General features: G+C 39.6%; 2 protein-coding genes across 8 annotated transcripts in view; one reads left to right on the top strand and one right to left on the bottom strand.

Annotated features, from left to right (window-relative positions):
* Brca1 (BRCA1 DNA repair associated) overlaps positions 1 to 6,682 on the bottom strand; it is a 67,073-nt gene extending 60,391 nt beyond the window's left edge. For all 4 annotated transcript variants that reach the window (XM_034635200.2, XM_071603416.1, XM_071603417.1 and 1 more), the window contains exons 1-2: positions 6,583 to 6,682; positions 5,211 to 5,309 (exon numbers count right to left, since the gene is read on the bottom strand). In XM_034635200.2, the coding sequence (XP_034491091.2) occupies positions 5,211 to 5,309; positions 6,583 to 6,596 (113 nt within the window). In that variant the 5' untranslated portion in view covers positions 6,597 to 6,682. The remainder of the gene's footprint in view (positions 1 to 5,210; positions 5,310 to 6,582) is intronic.
* Positions 6,683 to 7,638: 956 nt separating this feature from the next.
* Positions 7,639 to 20,581, top strand: part of Nbr1 (NBR1 autophagy cargo receptor) — a 27,848-nt gene continuing 14,905 nt past the window's right edge. For 2 of the 4 annotated variants that reach the window (XR_011705021.1, XM_027947098.3), the window contains exons 1-4: positions 15,457 to 17,643; positions 18,147 to 18,224; positions 19,112 to 19,326; positions 19,818 to 19,985. Coding sequence is in view for 3 of the 4 variants with exons in the window: in XM_027947098.3 (XP_027802899.2) it covers positions 17,263 to 17,643; positions 18,147 to 18,224; positions 19,112 to 19,326; positions 19,818 to 19,985 (842 nt within the window). In the remaining variant the exon portion in view is untranslated. Of the gene's footprint in view, positions 7,756 to 11,667; positions 11,779 to 13,380; positions 13,444 to 14,216; positions 14,236 to 15,361; positions 15,385 to 15,454; positions 17,644 to 18,146; positions 18,225 to 19,111; positions 19,327 to 19,817; positions 19,986 to 20,581 lie in introns of those variants that run through there. The other 2 variants (XM_027947099.3, XM_027947100.3) reach the window with 2 other exon arrangements.

Below are 20,581 nucleotides of genomic sequence, written 5' to 3'. Positions count from 1 at the left end.
AACCTGGTCATTTGAGAGGAATATGGTTCTTTTCATTAAATGTTTAACTTTTTAGAAAAGGATCACAAGAAAAGCTGGGGGGACAATAGCCTTGTTTTAAAGGATTTGGTAATACAACTCTAGTAATCATGGGGTTTTTGACGCAGGACAGGGCAATGAAAAGAAAAGTACTGGCCAAAGTCAGAAGGTTAGGTTTCCACTATCAGTTCTCTCTTCATCTCTTTTTTGTCTTTATAGTACTGAGGGTTGAACCCAGGGCCTTTTACATGCTTGACAAATGCTCTACCATTGAGCTACATCCCTAAGCCCATTTATCTCTCTCTTTTTTTTAATCAGCACCATACCCTTGGGCCAAGTCCTCTACATGAATCTCAGTTTCCTTCTGTCACCTATCCTTCCAGTCTTCTGGGACTATTATGAAAATAAAATTTAACATTACTTGGGCAACTGCTTCACAATATGAGATGACTTGTACCAAAGTCAGTATTATTATTGAGACCAAATGTGATTTTAAAAAGAAAAAAAAGAATGCCAATTTGTTACTAAATTACTAAAGCTAGATATGAAAGAAATTCTCAGTAAAAGAGAAAATTGGACTTAGCTATGATACCAGATGGCTTACATTCTCACCACTGACTCAATTCTGAAATAATTATATTTCAGTATGGTAATTATAATCCAAGCTACACAAACATACTGTAAACACAAACTCTGAACAGATGAAAACTCCAATATGTAAAAAGGTAATGACTACTGAAAGAAGATCTTGAAGACCAAACAGGAGCAAAAAAGAAAAAAATTTTTAAATGTTCCCCGTCTCAGTCCTGATGAGAATAAATGTTTACTATAAAGGTGATTCAAATATTTTAAACTCGGGCTGCGGTTGTGGCTCAGTGGTCAAGTGCTTGCCTAGCAATGCAGGAGGACCTGGGTTCAATTCTCAGCACCATATAAAAATGAAGATACTATGTCCACCTAAAACTAAAAAATAAATATTTTTTAAAAACTTAAAAAAATATATCTTAAACTCTTTAAACCAGGCAATATTTGAGCCTATTGCATATTTGCATTTTGAAGTTACTAGAAAAAGCAGTTAGGTTTAGGTTTAAAAAATAGAAAACCACCAGGGTATTTTTTTTTTTTTTTTTGGTATAGTGCTGGGGACTGAACCCAGGAGTGTTTTAACAGAGCTACACCCTCAGCCAACACCACCCTTTTTTTTTTTGGCACCAGGGATTAAACTCAAGGTGCTTAAGCACTGAGCCACATCCCCAGCCCTATTTTGTATTTTATTTAGAGACAGGGTCTCACTGAGTTGCTTAGTGTCTCACTTCTGCTGAGGCTGGCTTTGAACTCATCAATCCTCCTGCCTCAGCCTCCCAAGCCACTGGGATCACAGGCATGCACAACCATGCCTAGCTCTTCAGCCCTTTTTATTCTTTGAGACAATGTCTTGCTAAGTTGCCAGGGTAGCCTTGAACTTGGCATCGTCCTGTCTCAGCTTCCTGAGTAGTTAGGATTATAAGCATGTGCCAGTGTGCCTGACTAGACTACACATTTTAGCAAATTCTTCTGAAAAGTCAAAACTTTTACATACTTACATGTAAAAAGTTAGAAAGAGTAACCAGTTATCACAAAAAAACTACCAACTGAACTGGGTATAGTATCAAAGGCCTATAATTACAGATGGTGGAAGGGCTGATATGGAAGGACTATTTGAGCCTAGGAGTTCCAGACTAGAAAAAAAAAAAAAAGATATAACTGCAAATTGTACTATTCTGAGCACTGTGAAAAAAATAATGAAGTTGGGACCAGAGGCAGTAGTGAAAGGTTTTCGTTTGTTTGTTTTGGTACAGGGGATTGAACCCTGGGACGCTTAACCACTGAGCCACATTTCCAGCCCTTTTTTATATTTTATTTAGAGACAGGGTCTTACTAAGTTCCTTAGGCTGGCTTTGAACATGCCATCCCCCTGCCTCAGCCTCCTGAGCCTGTAGAATTACAGCTGTGCACCACTGCACCCAGCAATAGTGCAAGTCTTTAATTCTAGCTACTCAAGAGGCACTCAATCACTGAGCCACATCCCCAGGCCTATTTTGTATTTTATTTAGAGACAGGGTCACACTGAGTTGCTTAGCACCTTGCTTTTGCAAGTCTGACTTTGACTCTAGATCCTCCTGCCTCAGCTTCCATAGCCACTGGAATTACAGATGTGCCCAGTGCACCTGGCAATGTGTAAGGTTTTTTTTTTTTTTAGTTGTTGATGGACCTTTAATTAATTTATTTATTTATGTGTGGTGTTGAGAATTGAACCTAGTGCCTCATATGTGCTACGCAAGCGTTCTACCACTAAGCTACAATCCCAGCTCAATGTGTAAGTTTTTAAATTGATGGTTTAACTTGCCAGAATGAGAAAGCACATTATGTTTTTATGACTGAGTCCCATGAGAATGTAAAATAAATCGACCCAGATGCCACATTATTGAAAACTTTTTGATCACTATAATTATCATATATGTTTTGATTTTTTTAAAAAAGCAGCTATCTCCCTACAATGTTATTTCCTGCTTTCCTGGTTCTGATTTTTCATAAATTAGGCTGTAAATTTTATTTATCTATTGTTTTTGTCAAGCTGAAATGTTGAGAGGTAAGAGAATGATTACTTATAAATTGCGTTATTTCCCTGAAAACACAACTTGTATTTTCTTTAATCTTATTAACTTGAGTCCAAATATGAAAAACAATTCTCATGAAGCATGAAAGCAAATTTACTTGAATTTTCTCTTCTTCATTGAGGGTAAAGGGTAAGAGGTACAACTTTTTACAAAATCTTTTTTATTTAGAGATAGGGTTTCGCTAAGTTGCTGAGGGTCTCACTGAATTGCTGAAGCTGGCTTCAAACTTGTAACCCTCTAGCCTCAGCCTCATGAGTTGCTGGGATTACAGGTGCTTGCTACCATGCCTGCCTCAATTTATTTTTGAGTGCTACCCACTACTAATCATCACTATATTTAAAAAAAATAATAATAATGGGGCTGAGGTTGGGGTGTAGCTGAGTGGTAGAACATGTACTTAGCATTTAAAAAATCCTGGGTTCAATCACCAGCACCAAGAAAAAAATAAAAATAAACTATCAAAGAATCAATTTAGTTTATCAATTAATTTAGCTTATTGAGTGACTTCCATATCTTAAGTACTATTCTAACTATTGAAGATACATAATTAAACAAACAAACAAAAACTTTTGTCCTCATAGAGTTTATATTCTGTAGGGAGATGAATAAATCATACATAAGTCAGATAGTTACAGAGAAAAATAAAACATGAAAGGGGGATAAGGGGCATGTTGGGACATTATAATTTTAAATAGGATTGCCTGGAGATACTTTTTGAAAAGGTGGTATATGAAACAAGATTTTTTTTTTTTTAGAGAGAGAGAATTTTTTTAATATTTATTTTTTAGTTCTCGGCGGACACATCTTTGTTTGTATGTGGTGCTGAGGATCGAACCCGGGCCGCACGCGTGCCAGGCGAGCGCACTACCGCTTGAGCCACATCCCCAGCCCTGAAACAAGATTTTTAAGCCACACAATTATTAGGGGAAGGAAATTCTAGGCAGAGGGAACAAGAAATACAACAGTTCAGAGGCAGAATATGTCATATATGAAGAACAGTTAAAAAGCCAAAGTCTCAAGAAAGACCAGAGAGGAGAGTGGCAATAATTCTAATTCTTCTGATTTTCCTTTTTGTTTTTTTACCAAAAGGGTCTAAAATATGGATTCCCATATATTTAGTAGATTTAAGAGAAACTATATCTGTTTAGTAGTTCTTAACCTTTGTTGTATCATGGACTCCTTCTCAGAGTAATGCTTTAAGTTTTTTAAATTTACTTTTTCTGCAGAGATCAAATTCAGGGCCTAGAGTATGCTAGGCAAGTGCACTACCAGTGACCAATACCCCCAACCCTGAGTAATACTTTTATGCCTAAAGATACAAAATTATACAAAAATCTAACCTACAAGGGTCCTGGAGGGTCTACAAGAACTCCAGAATATACACAAAGAAACTATCAGATAATGGCAAGGTTTTTTTTGTTTGTTTTAATATTTATTTTTTGTAGTTGTAGTTGGACACAATGACTTTATTTTATTTATTTACTTTTATGTGGTGCTGAGGATTGAACCCAGGGCCTTGCAAGTGTGAGGCAAGCGCTCTACCGCTGAGTCATAACCCCAGCCCCAGGGTTCTATATCTTGATTGTACATTGATCCCAGGGCCTTCAGTGTGCTAGGTAAGTGCTCTACTGCTGAGCCACATTCCCCAACCCTAGATATATAATTTGTCAAAACTCACTGCCTTGCACACCTAACATCTCTACTGCACACCTAACATCTCTGTATTTTACTGTATGTAAATTTTACCTCAATTAAGAAAAAGAAAAAAAAATTGAATAATCCAGCCCTCTCTTCATTTCATAAATGGAGAGAAACAAAGACTCACTCAGAATCAGACCTTCTAAAAACCTTCAAACACTTTCAGTTTTTTTTTGTTTGTTTTGCAACACTGAGGATTGAATCCAGGGGTACTCCACCATTAAACTATATCCCCAGACCTTTTTATTTTTAATTTTCAGACAAGGTCTTGTAAGTTGCCCAGGCTGGCCCCAAACTTTGTGTGCTATGTCACTTCTGTTACTTGAGATTTTGTTATTTAAATAACTGGGTCAATTTTCATCAAATATTATTCCAAAGATCAATCATCTCAGAGACACCACGCATTTATGATTTTATTTTTCTGTTAACTATGCCCATTCAAGCAACCAAGCTGGCTTTAGAGCTGGAAGAAAAGCCTAAGTACCACTTAATCCAAAACAGATACCTGTTCCAATGCAGCACTAATCCAGACAGTCTGTAAACTGGGGAAAAAGGGAGCTGACTTAAGTACCCTCATCTTTTTTTTTTTTTTTAATTGTCCATGGACCTTCATTTTATTTATTTATTTTTATGTGGTGCTGAATATCAAACCCAGTGCCTCACACATGCCAGGCAAGTGCTCTATAACTGCGCCACAACACCAGCCCAATCACCCCAATCTTAATAGATTTATTATATTTTTTCCTTCCAACTATGTATGGTCAATTCTTCTCATTTGCTTAAGAGATAATCATACAAGGAAGAATCACAAACTAATAAACTCTTCTGTTGACTTACCAAATTGGACACTCTAAGATTTTCTGCATAGCATTAAGGACATTTTGTACTTCTTCAACACGAACTGCAGATAAATCCATTTCTTTCTGTTCCATTGAACTTTAACACATAAAATACAAAACATAAGTAAATAAACCTCTTTAGAAGGTTTATAAGAACAGCATCTTGAGTATCATTTCTAAATAAAAGAAAATTAAGACTGGAGTGCTATATAATTATTTCAACCACAGACCAAATGACAAAGGTTTCATTCAAAAAAATTCTAGCAGTTGCTTTTTGTGATTAGACTATTTGAATTCTCAATTCACTCATACATAGCCTCCAACCCCTTCCTTTGGTCTTCTCCTTTTTCCAAGAAAAGGAAAGCCACGGTGGGTGACTGATTGGGTGTGGGGTGGTATTGTCAGCTTTCTCCATCATCCTGGCTGTTTTCTTTTTCTTGCTTGAAACCAAAAACAAGCAAGCCATGATAGCATGCACATGTAGCCTCAGCTCCTCTGGAAGCGGAGGCAGGAGGATCTCTTGAGCCCAGGAGTTCAGGGGTCTGCCTGGGCAACAGGAGACTCCACCTCTTAACAAGCACCCCAAAACACCACCAACAATAAAACCAATACACGTCAACCCTTCCCTACTCCACCTCTTCCCCAGTGTTTCCCAATGATCTGCACTCATTTCACAATATTCCACAAATGTCTCAGCCAGTTGCACCTGTTACTACTGATGTCCCCCAACATGTACTTCCTTCTACTCCCAACTCAAAACGCATAAAAATCCAGTTAGGTTTTTCGTTTTGATACTAAGCATTGAACCCCAGGGATGCTTTACCATTGAGCTACATCCCCGGTCCTTTTTATTTATTCATTCCTTTGAGACAGGGTCTCGCTAAATTGCTGAAGCAGGCCTGAAACTTGCCATCCTCCTGCCTCAGCCTCCGAAATTGCTGGGATTACAGGAGTGGGCCACCGCGTCCTGCCGGATCCAGTTCTTAAGGGTTCTTTTCCGCAAAATCCTGTCTGCTCCTCTTCGTCAAGGTCCTCTCCTCACATTTACCAGCCAATATTCTTATACTCATGGTGTCCCCTTCAAGGCACATTCCAATTTCTAACACCAGGATTTTCCCTCCAACACATTGTGCCGCCTTCCTATCCTGAGAGCGCCCCTTCCAATCCACAAACTGTTCCCCTCCCAGGATTTCGCTCAGATTCACACTGTCTTAGGCCCTTCAGGATCCGTCCGCCGCACCTTCTCCCCGAGCCAAATAACACCCGTCTTGCTCTCCTTTAGGAGACGCTATTCTCACACCAGCCTCCCGCCTGTCACCATGAATACTCTTTGGACCCCTCTCCCGTCCCTAGGGCTCTTCCATCTTTACCCAGAGCAAAGCATCCAAGTTTCCCGGGCCCAGGGGCCCAGATATCTGAGAAAGCTCCGGGGATGGACTATCCAGAAAGTCTCGAAGAACTCACGCCGCGCAGTCGCAGTTTCAATTTATCTGTAATTCCCGCGCTTTCTGTCGCCAAGGAAACTGGCCTTTGCAGCCGAGCGATAGCCTCTCAGAATGCAAGATCAAGACACGTTGGCGGAAGGGCGGGGCATAAAAGGGTCGAGGGTCTTTCGGGGCTCGGGATTGGTTATCCATTCTTTCCCTGAATGACGTAATGAGCGAGAGACGGAAGAGAAAGAATTGAGTCTTCTATTACGAGCGCGCCAGCTTGCCTCTAAGTTTCCAGCTGTGGGGTATTACATCACAGTAATTACGGTACAAGTGTTGGAATAGTCATCTAAGTCTCGAATAAGAGCGCAACATAGTACCCAAAGCAGTGGAAATGAGGCTACATTGCCCCCCCCAACCTTCCACTGCAATGGAAGTCTTCAGGTTAGGTAAATAAGAGGATAGTGGGGTAGGAGGGGCTGCGACTTCCAGCATGCATTGCGGAACGAAAGGCCTTCGCTACAGTGTTTCTTGGAAACTGTAGTCTTATGAAGAGGAGCTTCCGACACCGGAAGCGGACACAATTCTTAAGGCAACCCAGTCGGTAGATTGGAGACCTCTTCACGTTATGTACATCAACAGCTATGGACTGGAGTGTTGTGTTTTTCGCGTCTTAAGAGTGGACACTGGACTAAACGTTAGAAAGACTACAATTCCCATCAGCCCTGCAAGTCTCAGGCAAGTAGTCTTCTAAGGTCAGTGAACTGAGGAAAAGCAAGAGTTACCCGCTCCTCCTAGGAAGGGGAAATTCGCCCATGCCCACGTCTGCGCACCTGTAGTTCCGCCCCTTCGGCCCAGTGTTTGTTATTGTTGTGAGGTTCAGGCTTGTCCTGCCCCGCCCCCGCCAACGCAGCTTCAACCAATCAGCAGGGTAATAACTTTGAGGGACAAATTGTCAGAGCCAATCATCTTTTTGGAAACTCAGAGAAACAGAGGACTAGGCCCTGTCTCTATCCGCCATGTTAGATTCACCCCGCAGGGATAACAGCAGGCCAAGAAGCGAACGGTCCTTGCACTGGCCTCCGGCAAGCGCCCCCCGGGGGCGGTGAGCTGGTAAGGAAGCAAATGCGGTTACCTTGGTGTGGGGTCACGTCGCACCAAGAGGGCTTGGGAAAGTTCAGAGGATACTCCTGAAAAGAGGAGAGACTTTTTTCCGTGTCTAGGGCAGCCAATCTTTTTAGTGACCAGATGAGAGAGCCATTCGTGTTCTGAGGGATCGTGAGGGTGGATACCGCTGGAGGGATGGAGAGTCCGTGAATCAGAACGCTGGGTTTCTTCCGAAGGAAGACCGAGATTCTCCAGTTCAAAAGCTCAAAAGCTCCTAGGCAAAGAAAATGAGAGCCCTAAGGGGGTGGTGACACTGTCTTGGGGACATCGAGTACTAGGAAACGATAATTGGAAGACTAGGATTAAGACTGCAAGAAAGAAATGACATTACCCATACACCTTCCCCATTCCATCCTCTTTTTATTTTTTTATTATTTTTTTGAGACCCTCTTAAAGAGATCTCCTTGGTCTGAGACTTTTGGTGTTGGAAAGTCACTCTTTCCTATTTGTCAACTATCTAGTTTTCAGGTCACACATTTGAAAGCCTGGATAGCTTGCACAGGCTTCTGGTGAAGACAGTAATCAAAGATTAGGTTCTCAGGTCGGTTTCATTAAAAGTATTTGTTGAAGCTGAAAAAAAATCTGCATAGAGGAAAAGCTGATTTGTGCCAAGTGAAGGTGAGTCAGTAGCATGAACTTATAATAACACCAATTATGAAAGCTGAAGTTCTAGGACCGAGTTATCTGATTCTACTGGTTTAAAGTCTACAGGAACAAATGGAACTAACTATAGCTTTGGTATTTCCACAAGTTCAAGATTAATGCTCTTACTGAAAGAATTCTCAAATGTAAGCAAAAGAGATGGACATGAATTTTTTTTTTTTTTTTTTTTTTTTTTTTTTTTTTTTGGTACTGTGGATGAATCCAGGGCCTGGCTCAAGCTAGGCAAGACTCTACCACTAAGCTATGTCCCCAGCTCTTTATAAATTTTATTTTGAGACAGAGTCTTACTAAATTGTCCAGGCTAGCCTGGAACTTGGATCATCCTGCCTCAGGTTCCACGGTAGATGGGATTAAAGGCATGTGTCACCACGTCAGGTGTTAGGAAGTTCTTTATGAAGACCTGGCTGTGGTCCAGTTGAATTAGAATCTCTGACTTCCTGTTTTCTGCTATTGGCAAACCAGCTGGGTGAGTTCCAGATTATCCAACTAATTCTAATTGTATAATTTGAGAAAAGGGAAGGATACATTAGTTTCCTTCCAGATTCTCAAAAAGTGTAAAAGAATGTTTCTTTTCTTTTGGGGTTGGGTGGGGTACTGGGAATTGAACCCAGAGGTACTTTGCTACTGAGCTACATTCCCAGTTCTTTTTATTTTTGAGATAGGGCCTTGATAAGTTGCTTAGGGCCTAAGTCACTGAGGCTGTCCCAAAACTTGAGATCCTTCTGCCTCAGCATCCTGAGTTGCTGGAATACAGGCATGTGCCACCATCCCTGGCGGGAAGAATGTTTTTTGAAGTTGGAAAGTGAGAATGTATTTTGGAATGTCACTTTTGGCAGACTGAATCAATCACTTCATTCCCCTCATTTTTTTCACAAAGTCCTGGGAATTTTATAGGAATTCTGACCAATCTTGAGGACTCCAAGAATTTTATGCAATGTGAATAAATGCTTGATGGCAGCAGGATTGGGCCTAGAGACTAGTATTATTTTGGCAGTGAACTGAACTTTAGGTGAAGACAAAGAACGGGAAAAAATTTATGGGTTTTTAAAAAAAATCTGTAATCTTCAGAGAGTTCAAGATTCTCAGAATGATAACCTCAAGTGTATTGTTTCACAGGGCAGTGCTTTATACTATTTTAATGCCCTAAGGACTGGTTTACTATAATAATAATTTTGTATTTTAAATGTTTTCAAAGAACTTGCACACACTTTTTGTGTTTGTGCTGAGGAGTAAACCCATGCCTTTGCACATGCCAGCATCTCCCTACCATTAAGCTATAATCCCAGCACCCCCTCATTTTTATTTAGTCCCTACAATAAAATTGTGAGATAGGCAAAGCAGAGATATTAGTCCTGTTATACAGATTAATTAACTAAAGCTCAGAGATGAACAGACTGTTCAGAGTTAAATGACTTAAGTCTTCCTACCCCTTCTTGGGAACTTCCAGGACTTATTCGTCTCATATCGCCTATATGCGGGGCAGAATCTGAGTAGCTGCAGATTAAAAATGGGATGAGCTGGGCCTGGGCACATAGACCTGTAATCCCAGCCATTTAGGAGGCTGAGGAGGAGAATCATAAGTTTGAGGCCAGCCTCAGCAGCTTAGTGGGACAATAAGCAACTTAGCGAGAACCTGGCTCAAATTTAAATTAAGAGGGCTGGGATATGTATGTGTGTATAAACAACCATAATACCATTATTGTGTCTAAGAAGTTAATAGTTCCTTAATCTAGTATCTATTCTGGTTTAAAAAGATTTTTTTTTTTCCTTGAGACAGAGTCTTGCTAAATTTAAAAATTAAAAGGGCTGGGGTATAGCCCAATGGTAAAGCACTCCTGGGCTAAATCTCCAGTACCAAAAAGATATACATATATATATATATATGGTTGTGTATATATGTACATATATGTATATACATATGTATACATGTGTGTATAAACAACCATGATACCATTATCATACCATTACAATTTCTTAATCTAGTATCTACTCTAGTCCCCCCCAATTTTTTTCTTGAGATAGGGTCTTGCTAAGTTGCCTAGGGCCTATAAAGTGCAGTCAGTCCTTAGAGATTTTACAAATGCTAGATGATTTCTGTGCATGTAGTCAAAATTTAAATACTGAGCAGACTTTGTTGTTGTTGAGATGGGGTCTCAACATTATATTAACCAGGCTGGCCTCTCCTGGGCTCAAGCAATTCTTCTGCCTCAGCCTCCTAAGTAACTAGGACAACAGGCTTATGCCACTGCACCTCGCTCGACTTCTATTTCTAATGTGGAGGTTTCTAATTACTAAATTTTTGTGTTTTATTTAAGTCAAAGTCTTTATGACATAGTTTGGGCACTAATATCCTTATTTCTTAGAAGAAATAGTTCTAGGCTAGGGTCGTAGCTCAGAGGGGGAGAGCTTGCCTTGCACTTGTGAGGCCCTGGGTTCAATCATCAGAACCCAGGGACACTTAACTGAGCTACATCCCCAGCCTCTGCCCCCCCCCCGCCCCCCCTCCTTTTTTTTTTTTTTTTTAAAGACAGAATCCTGCCTTGGCCTCCCTAATTGCTGAGATTACAAGCATGGACCACTGTGCCCAGCTAGAACAATTTCTGTTTTTTGGGGGGGATTCGGGGGCACAGAGAGACAGGGTCTCACTGAGTTGCTTAGCACTTCACCATTGCTGAGGCTGGCTTTGAACTCTCGATCCTTCTCCTGCTGAGCTGTTGGGATTATAGGCCTGTGCCACTAGACCCAGCCAGCAGTTCCTATTTAACAATGAAATTGGTTTAAAGCACCTACTAGAACTGGGAGCAGAGGCACACAGTTGTAATCCAAGCCACTGGGGAGGCTGAGGGCAGGAAGATCACAAGTTCCAGGCCAGCCTTAGCAATTTGGTGAGATCATAAGCAGCAAGGTGAAAACCTATTTCAAAATAAAAAGGGCTGGGGATGTAGCTCAGTGGAAAATCCCCCTTCAGTCTGATCCCCAGCACCAGAGTAAATAAATAAAACACCTATTAAATTGTGAATTCCCTAAGAGTAAGGACATTGTTTCTCTATTTGCTTCTGTCACTCTCAAGCATAGTCCATAATAGATCCTCACAAGTATTCGTAAATGTTTGTTCGGTTTACAGAACCTTTTTAATGTGTGTATATATGTTTTTCCTTCTCTCTCTCTCTCTTTTGCCCACCCTCCCAACTGTAGCCCCAGAGCATGGAACCACAGGTTACTCTAAGTGTGACTTTTAAAAATGAAACTCAGAGCTTTCTGGTTTCGGATCCAGAAAATACAACTTGGGCTGATGTTGAAGCTATGGTGAGTATTGTTTTATTTTGCTTCTCAGTAATTTAAGCATAGATTTTTTTTTTCCAAAGTAGCTATTTTTAGCAGTGTTATTTCATGGCTGTTAAATCTGTCATATTTACCATTTCTGGGCCTTTTGGAAAATTGTGTTTGACAGGGATTTAGTATTTATGTAGAAGATGTGCCCTGATAAAGGGAATGAACAACTAAGTTGCTTTTGAAGAGTTTACAAAGGGAAGGTAAAATTACTTTTATTTACATGAGATAGGAGTTAGAAATATTCAGAAACAGTCTGAAGAATTAGTCCTACCCAACCAGGCCTCAGAGGAATGTCTGTTGCCTGAGAGCAGATATGTCACTGTTGTTTGTCCACTACTAAGGATATAACTTGTATTTTGCAAGAGCCTGATTGTTTTTATTGCCAGGTCAGAGGTTGAATATCTGAAGTTGGCCTGAAAAAACTCCCACAAATGCTTAGACAACAGTTTAACTGTTCCTTTTTTTTGCTAGTGCTTTTCCTTGTCTTTGGATGCCCTTTGTACTCTTCTGGTTTTGTTGGGTTTGCAATGGTGAATGTTTCATACATGCCTTTATTTATCTAATGAAACCTTGGTGTTAAAAGCCTACCCTTGTATCCTGGGCTCAGTGGGGCACACCTATAGTCCCAGCTACTCAGGGGCTAAGGCAAGAGGATCACCAGTTTGAGGCCAGCCTGTGCAACTTAGTGAGACCCTGTCAAAATAAACACTAAAAAGTGCTCTGGGTTTTGTTTTTGGTTTTTGTTTTCTTTCTGTTCTGATGCATTGATATCTTATTGCTTTAATTTGCATTGTTTTGACTATTGGTAAAATCAAACATTTATTATGTATTATTTTTATTTCCTGAATTTTCAGAATAAATTTGGCCATTTTTACATGGTTTTTGTTTTGTTTTGTTTTATAGTGCCAGGAATTGAACTCAGAACCACATGCATACTAACAAAGTGTTGAACCACTGAGCTGCATCCCCAGCCCTTTTCTTTAGTATTATTTTAAGACAGGGTCCTCCTGAGATGCCCAGGCTGGCCTTGAATGTGGGATCCTCTTGCCTCCGACTCCTGAGAGTAGCTAGGATTATAGGGATGCACCATGGTGGCTCGCTTGGGTTGTTAATCTTATTAGTTATAGTTTTGCTGATGCTTTCTATGTGTTATGGATATTAAGCTTTTGTCTATAATCAGTTGCGAATATTTTTCCCAGTCTCTTGTTTGGCTTTTGACTTGTAGTATTTTTTCACCATATAAAATGTTTAATTTTTGCAGAGTATGGTAGCACACACCTATAAGCCCAGCAACTCAGGAGGCTAAGGCAGGAAAAATCACAAATTCAAGGCCAGACTCAACAAGTTAGTGAGACTCAGTCTCAAAACAACAAAAAAGGGATAGGGATGTAGCTCAGTGCTAGAATATCCCTGGGTTCAATCATCAGTAACTTTTTTTTTTTTTTTTTTTTTAGTTTAAAATGTTTAATTATATATAGTGAAATGTGCCCACCCTTTCCTTTATGACTTCAGGGTTTCTGTTACAAACTGCCTTTTTGATGTCTGGATCATATAGCAAATGGTTTTCATTTGCAGGTGAAAGTTTCATTTGACCTGAACACTATTCAAATAAAATACCTAGATGAAGAAAATGAAAAGGTAAATTATATTATGGCTCTATTACTAGATACTCAAAATAGGGATCTTATTTCTCCATTATGAAATGGGGCTTGAAAAGTCAGGAATAGTGTTTATCTCATTTATACAGTGGTTTAAATATATTTGATAATTGCATGTTCTAAGAAGATTTGTGGCACCTCCGATGGAGTTGAAAAATAGGGAAACAACATTGAAGAAGAATATCTGAGAAATTACTTTACAATTATGTAGCAATCTTAAGTTTAAGTAACTTTCCCAAAGGCACAAAAGCTTGGAAGTAATGGAGTAGGGGTTCAGTTCATATCCTTGGGCTTCAGAGCTAATATATTATTATATGAATTCATATATTATGCTGCCTTTTGATGTACCTGAAATAAAGAAAGGCACAGTACTTAAGAAATAAAATTCCTTAATTATTATTCATGAATAGAAGTGGTACTGGGAAATCTGAACCCCCAACCTGAGATTTTTGTGTCTATCCTGTTCCTAGTAATAGAAATACTCAATTGAAGTCAGGTGATGCACTTCTGTAATTCCAGCAGCTGGGGAGGCTGAGGCAGGAGGATCTAGAGTTCAAAGCCAGCCTTGGTAAAAGTGAGGCACGAAGCAACTCAGTGGGATGCTGTCTGTAAATAAAATAGGGCTGGGGATGTGGCTCAGTGGTCGAGTACTCCTGATTTCAATCCCCAGTATCACCTCCCCACCGTGCCCCCATGAAAAGAAATACTCAACTGGTGACATGTGAAATCATTGTTGCTTTTTCGTTTTTACAGGTATCCATTAACAGTCAAGGTGAGTCCCTGAGAGGATATATTCAGTCTTACTTAAATGCCATAATCTGTTCATTGAAGCAATGAGATGATTCCACTTACACTCGGTCTTGCTGTAATATTCATTTTAGAATAAAATTTGGTATACTATAAATTGACATTGATCTCAGTCTCCATGGGCATTAGTTACATGAGGTTTTGTGTTTTTTTGTTTTTTTGCAGTGATGAGGGTCAAACCCAGGGTGTCATGAATACTAGGCAAGCACTCTACCTCCCCAGCCCTGGGTTTTTATTGTGTTTCTTTTTCTTTTTCTTTTTTTTTTTTTTTTTATAAGATTAGTGCCTTTGAATAGCTTTAATGCAAAGTTCTCTTGTATTTAAGATGCTAATATCCAGGCATGGTGGTGCGTAACTATAATCCCAGCTACTCAGGAGGCTGAGGCAGGAGGAGCACAAGTTTGAGGCCAGCCTGGGTAACTTGGTGAGAACCTAACTCAAAATAAAAATAAAAAGGACTGGGGACGTAGATCAGTAGTAGACACCCCTGGATTTTCCGAGCACTGTCCCCTCCAGTTTTTTTTTTTTTTTTTTTTTTAATAAAAAAATAGTAAGCTAAGATTTCTTAAAATTTATTAAAATTGCCTGTACTTTTTTAAAAAATATATATTTATTTTTTTAGTTGTAGTTGGACACAATACCTTTATTTTATGTTTATTTATTTTTTAATATTTATTTTTTAGGTATAGATGGACACAACACAATACCTTTATTTTTATGTAGTGCTGAGGATCAAACCTGGGCCCCACCCATGCTAGACAGGCGCTCTACCGCTGAGCCACAACCCCAGCCCCTGCCTGTACTTTTTTAAAAAATAAATTTTCTTGTGTATAAAATAACAGCATGATGTTATGAGATACATTTGCATAGTAAATCATTATTATAACAAAAAAAATTAACATTTATTCTCACATAGTTACCTATCCTTCTACCCCTCCTCTGCCACTCCATGGTAAGAGCAGCTGTAATCTATGCCTTTAGCAAAAATCCTTAATACAGTACACTATTATTAACTATAGTCCTCATACTGTAATTAGATCTTCAGAATTGACTGTACTGAATTTCACTGTGTATTTTTTTTGTCCTTGTAGGAGAATATGAAGAAGCACTTAAGGTAATCGTTATTTAATCTGTTTGCAAATAATTTTAAACAGATTTATTGACAAAAATTTGAAATTGAATTTCATTAAAAACTAGTAAGTAAAAACACAGTGAAACATATTTTTAGGGAGATTCTGATGGGAAAGGCATATCTCAGCAAAAGGCAACTCCAAAAACAAGTTTCTTCTGTTATTGTCTCATCTCATTGCTGGTCCTGGTGCCATTATCCTGTCATTTAAACATGCAAAGAAGCTGGGTATAGTGTCATGCACATATAGTCCTAGCTACTCATGAGGCTGAGGCAGGAAGACCATGTGAACCCAGGAGTTGGGGGCCACCTTGGACAACATAGGAGACCTTGTTTTTTGTTTTGTTTTGTTCTTTAAATCAGGTATACAGTCCCATGATTTTTGTTTCTTTTTTTGTGGTTATAGGGGTTGAACCCTGGACCTTGCACATGCTAGGCAAGTGATCTACTCCTGAGCTACACTTCCAGAACAACATGTTTTGATACATGTGTATATTGTGAAATTATTACCAAGTCAAGCTAAGAAACATATCCATCACCTCATATAGTTATCCATGAAGTGCTTTTTTTTAAATGAAATCTTTTAAGTGTAAGGTAGAAAAACAGATAAAAGAACAGTTAGCACCCGGACTTAATGGTATACCTCTATAATCCCAAGGAGGATTCAGGAGGCTGAGACAGAAAGATCCCAAGTTCAAGGACAGTCTTGAACTGTCTCAGAATAAAAACAAAAAGTGCTAGGGATATAGCTCAGATATAGAGCACTTGCCTAGCATATGCAAAGCCCTGGGTTCCAATCCCTAGTACCTTGACCCCCTGCCATACCCAAAAAAATATAATAATAAAGAACAGTTATTGGTGACAGTGAGAGAGAATTAGAACCCCATTGACTTGGCCCCTAAACTTGTAAAGATATGACCACTTAAGCTTATTTTCCAAAATATGTTAGAAAAGTAAATGATTCATTGTAGGATATGGTTTTAAGTTCCTCCAGTTTTGTTAGTCTAGGATTGACTTTTTTGAGATCATAGAGATTAAAATTCAAAGATGGAGTATTTCATAAAAACCAATTGAGCCAGGCATGGTGGTGCATGCCTGTAATCCCAGCAGCTTGGGAGGCTGAGACAGGCGAATCAAGAGTTCAAAGCCAGCCTCAGCAACTTAGTGAGGTCCTTAGCAACTCAGTGAGACCCTATTTCTAAATAAAATGCAAAATAGGGCAAGGGATGTAGCTCAGTGGTCAAGTGCCCTTGAGTTCAATACCTGCTACCAAAAAAAAAAAAAAAAAAAAAATTGAAAGCCTCAGTACCACATACTTAAGTTTCCTTACTAAGGAAAGTTAATGCAGAAGGATTGCAAACTCAAGGCCAACCTGGCAACTTAATGAGACCCTGTGTAAAAATAAAAAATGAAAAGGTCTGGGGATAATGTAGCTCAGTGGCAAAGTGCCCCTGGTTCAATCCCTAGTACAAAAAGGAAAAAAAAAAGGTAATAATTCAGTTAATGAAAAAATCTCACCAAGTCACTTCACTAAAAACTTTCTGTTTAGGTTTAACAGCAAAACTACTCATAGATAATAATCTTGGCAAGGAAATAGAAGGGATAGTAATGGATAAATTGGGTATCCCTTATCCAAAAATTAAGTGTTGGAATTTTCTTTCTTTTTTTGGGGGGGGGGTATATATGCATATACATAATCAGATATCTTGGGGGGACCCAAGTCTAAACTTGAATTGAATTATATGTCACATAGACCTTATACACAGCCTGATAATTTTTTACAATATTCCTAGTATTCTAGCATTTTGACTGCAACTCATATGAGATCAGATTAACATTTCCCACTTGTGGCATCATGCCAGTATGCATAAAATTTTGAATTTATTTCATATTTTTAGGTTAGGGATGCTCAACCTGTATATTTATTTAACAATGCAAACAAAAGTTTCCAAATTCTCTAATTTACCATACTATTCATGTGTTTTGAAATTTCCTTTGGGAAAAAGAAAATCACACAATGTGTTTTTGTTTCATAACATATGCTCTCAGATGGCAGTTAAGCAGGGAAACCAACTGCAGATGCAAGTACATGAAGGGCACCATGTTGTTGATGAAACCCCACTCCCAGTTGTAGCAGAAAAACGAGTAGCTGCCAGGACAGGGAAGAAGCCACTTGCACATTATTCTTCACTGGTGAGAGTCTTGGGATCAGACATGAAGACCCCAGAGGAACCTGCAGCCCAGGTATGAAGAGATGGACCTGTCTGTCAAATTCTCTCACCTTACATCTCATTTTCTTTTCTATAAGATTTGAGTATTCATCAAATATGTGGGAGTTGGCCAGGCGTGGTGACACATGCCTGTATTCCCAGAAACTCAAGAGGCTGAGGCAGGAGGATTGCAAGTTCAAGACCAACTTCAGCAACTTAGCAAGACCTTGTCTCAAAATGTAAAGAAAAGGGGTGGGGATATGACTTAGTGGTTAATGACTCTGGGTTCAAGCCCCAGTACCAAAAAGAAAAGTTATTGGGACCATCTGTCTGACTTTTTGAAACTTCTTGGTTTGTTTCTGGAGAAGGGAGAGCAGAGTAGGATAGAGGCTTTATTTTCCTTTTGTATTCCTTTACACCATGATTATTTAAAACCTTATGCTGTATAGTTTGACAAATTCAAAATAATACATTTCAGGGCAATTAATTTAAATAGAAAAAGTAAACTTCAAGATCTTGAATTGTGTTTTCATACAGCCATTTCCACTTACCCCATGTGACAAAGACCAGCCTCAAGACAAGCCTCCAGACTGGTTCACAAGCTACTTGGAGACAGTGAGTGTTCTCTCTGGATTAGGTTTTAGCAGCATTGTTGGCCCAGGTGGAATATGGAAAATAAAAAGCTGAACCCAGGGCTGGGGATGTGGCTCAAGCGGTAGCGCGCTCGCCTGGCATGCGTGCGGCCCGAGTTCGATTCTCAGCACCACATACAAACAAAGATGTTGTGTTCGTGATAACTAAAAAATAAATATCAAAAATTCTCTCTCTCTAAAGAAAAAAAAAAAAAAAACCTTTATTAAAAAAAAAAAAAAGCTGAACCCAGATAGCTGCTGCCTCTGGTGCAAGTGAATCTTGAAGAGTGGTAGCTAGTGATTTCCAAACTTGGTAGATCTAGTCAAGAATATTTGGCCACATGTGGTGGTGCACACTTGTCATCCCAGCTACCTGGGAGGCTGAGGCAGGAGGACCATAAATATGAGGCCAACAAGGGCAACTTAAATCCTGTCACAAAGAAAAATAAAAAGGGCTGGGGCAGGGCATGATGGCTTACACCTGTAAACCCAGCGACTCAGGAGGCTGAGGCAGAAGGATTGCAAGTTCTAAGCCAGGCTCAGCAACTTAGGGAGCACCTAAACAACTTAATGAGACCTTGTCTCAAAATAAATTAAAAAAAAAAAAAAGGCTGTGGGGGGTGGGCTGGGGTTGTGGCTCAGCAGTAGAGCGCTCGCCTAGTGAGCAACAAATCAAAAGGATTTGTTGTTTTCTTTGAACTAGGAATGGACCTTTTGTTACATTTCTGTTTATTTCATTCTTTAGGTATTAGTTGTTTATTATGTTCTTATGTTATACCAGAGATAGTGAGGTTTCAGATTTGTTGATATTGTTACAGCTTTTTGCAATATTGGAACTGAGTTGTCTCCATCTTCTGTTCTGTGTTCTAGTTCAGAGAGCAAGTGGTTAAAGAAACAGTTGAGAAGCTTGAACAGAAATTACATGAGAAGCTTGTTCTCCAAAACCCACCTTTGGGTTCTTGTCCCTCAGAAGTCTCAATGCCTATTTCAGAGGAAACACTATTTCTGCCAGAAAACCAGTTCAGCTGGCATATTGCTTGCAGCAACTGCCAAAGGAGGATCATTGGTGTGCGCTACCAGTGTAGGTAAGCAGTTGCCTGAGAATAGCTAGGATTGATGGGCTTTAAAGCAGTAACTTCCTAGCATTCTCGGTTGGTAAAAGAAAATTGGGTGTGTCTGAACATTAGATGTTGTAGCTCTAGAAGGGAAGCACACATGTGCTTTGTGGGTTGAGGGATGACTATTCAGATTGCTGTGTTCAGATATGCATTTGGATTAACAGAGCCAGGCAAAGTCATGTTCCCCAAAACAAAATTAGATAACTAAGGATAGTTCCCCTCTTGTTCCAAATGCTTTCATATCTTGCTTCCTCACTTAGATTGTCCCACAGAAATGGATGCAGGTTAAATGTTATTATCCTCATTTTATTTATGAGGAACATTAAGACTCGGTATGGTGAGGGGCCTGGTCAGATTACCACCAAGATGGTATTGGAGCAAATATAGAAGTCTTATCTTCACCTCCCTACCTTGGTACCTGCTATGCCATTCTGTACTCTGCCATTCTTTTCCTCAAGCCTATGCCCATCCTACAACATCTGTGAAGATTGTGAAGCAGGACCATATGCCCATGACACTAACCATGTCCTGCTGAAATTACGGAGACCTGTTGTGAGTTCCTCTGAACAATTTCCTCAGTCAAAGTACTCTACTCCTCGTCTTCCTGCTGCTCTGGAACAAGTCAGGTAAAACCATATAGTTGGAGATCATTGTTCTCTGATTGGCTTCTTGGTTCTGGTAACACAGAATGCTAATGATAAAAAAAATCTGGGGCTGCAGTTGTAGCTCATTGGTAGGATGCTTGCCTATCATGTCTGAGGCACTGAGTTTTGATCTTCAGCACCACATAAAAATAAATAAAGGTATAAAAAATACAATTACATTTAAAAAAATAAAATAAAAAGATTCCTAAAACAAATTCTGAGCCAGGCGTGGTGGCAGACACCTGAAATCCTCAGAGACTGGGGATGCTGAGGCAGGAGGATCACAAGTTCAAAGCCAGCCTCAGCAATTTAGCAAGACCCTATCAGAAAATAAAAAATAAAAAGGGTTGGGGGTGTGGCTCAGTTTTTAAGCTTCTCTAGGTTCAATCCTGATTCAAAAAAAAAAAAATCTGGTGAGCTGGACATGGTGACACAATCACTTGGGAGGCTAAATCAGGAGGATTAAGTTTGAGGCCAGCCTCAGCAATTTAGTGAGACCCTGTCTCAAAAAGAGCTGGGATGTGGGCTGGGGTTGTGGCTCAGCATTAGAGCACTTGCCTAGCATGTGCAGGGCTCTG

The sequence above is a fragment of the Marmota flaviventris genome, chromosome 17 (genome assembly GCF_047511675.1).
Source record: "Marmota flaviventris isolate mMarFla1 chromosome 17, mMarFla1.hap1, whole genome shotgun sequence".
In the NCBI taxonomy this organism is placed as follows: Eukaryota; Metazoa; Chordata; class Mammalia; order Rodentia; family Sciuridae; genus Marmota; species Marmota flaviventris.
Note: the sequence above shows the minus strand (reverse complement) of the source record. Positions and strands in the feature narration are given on the sequence as shown.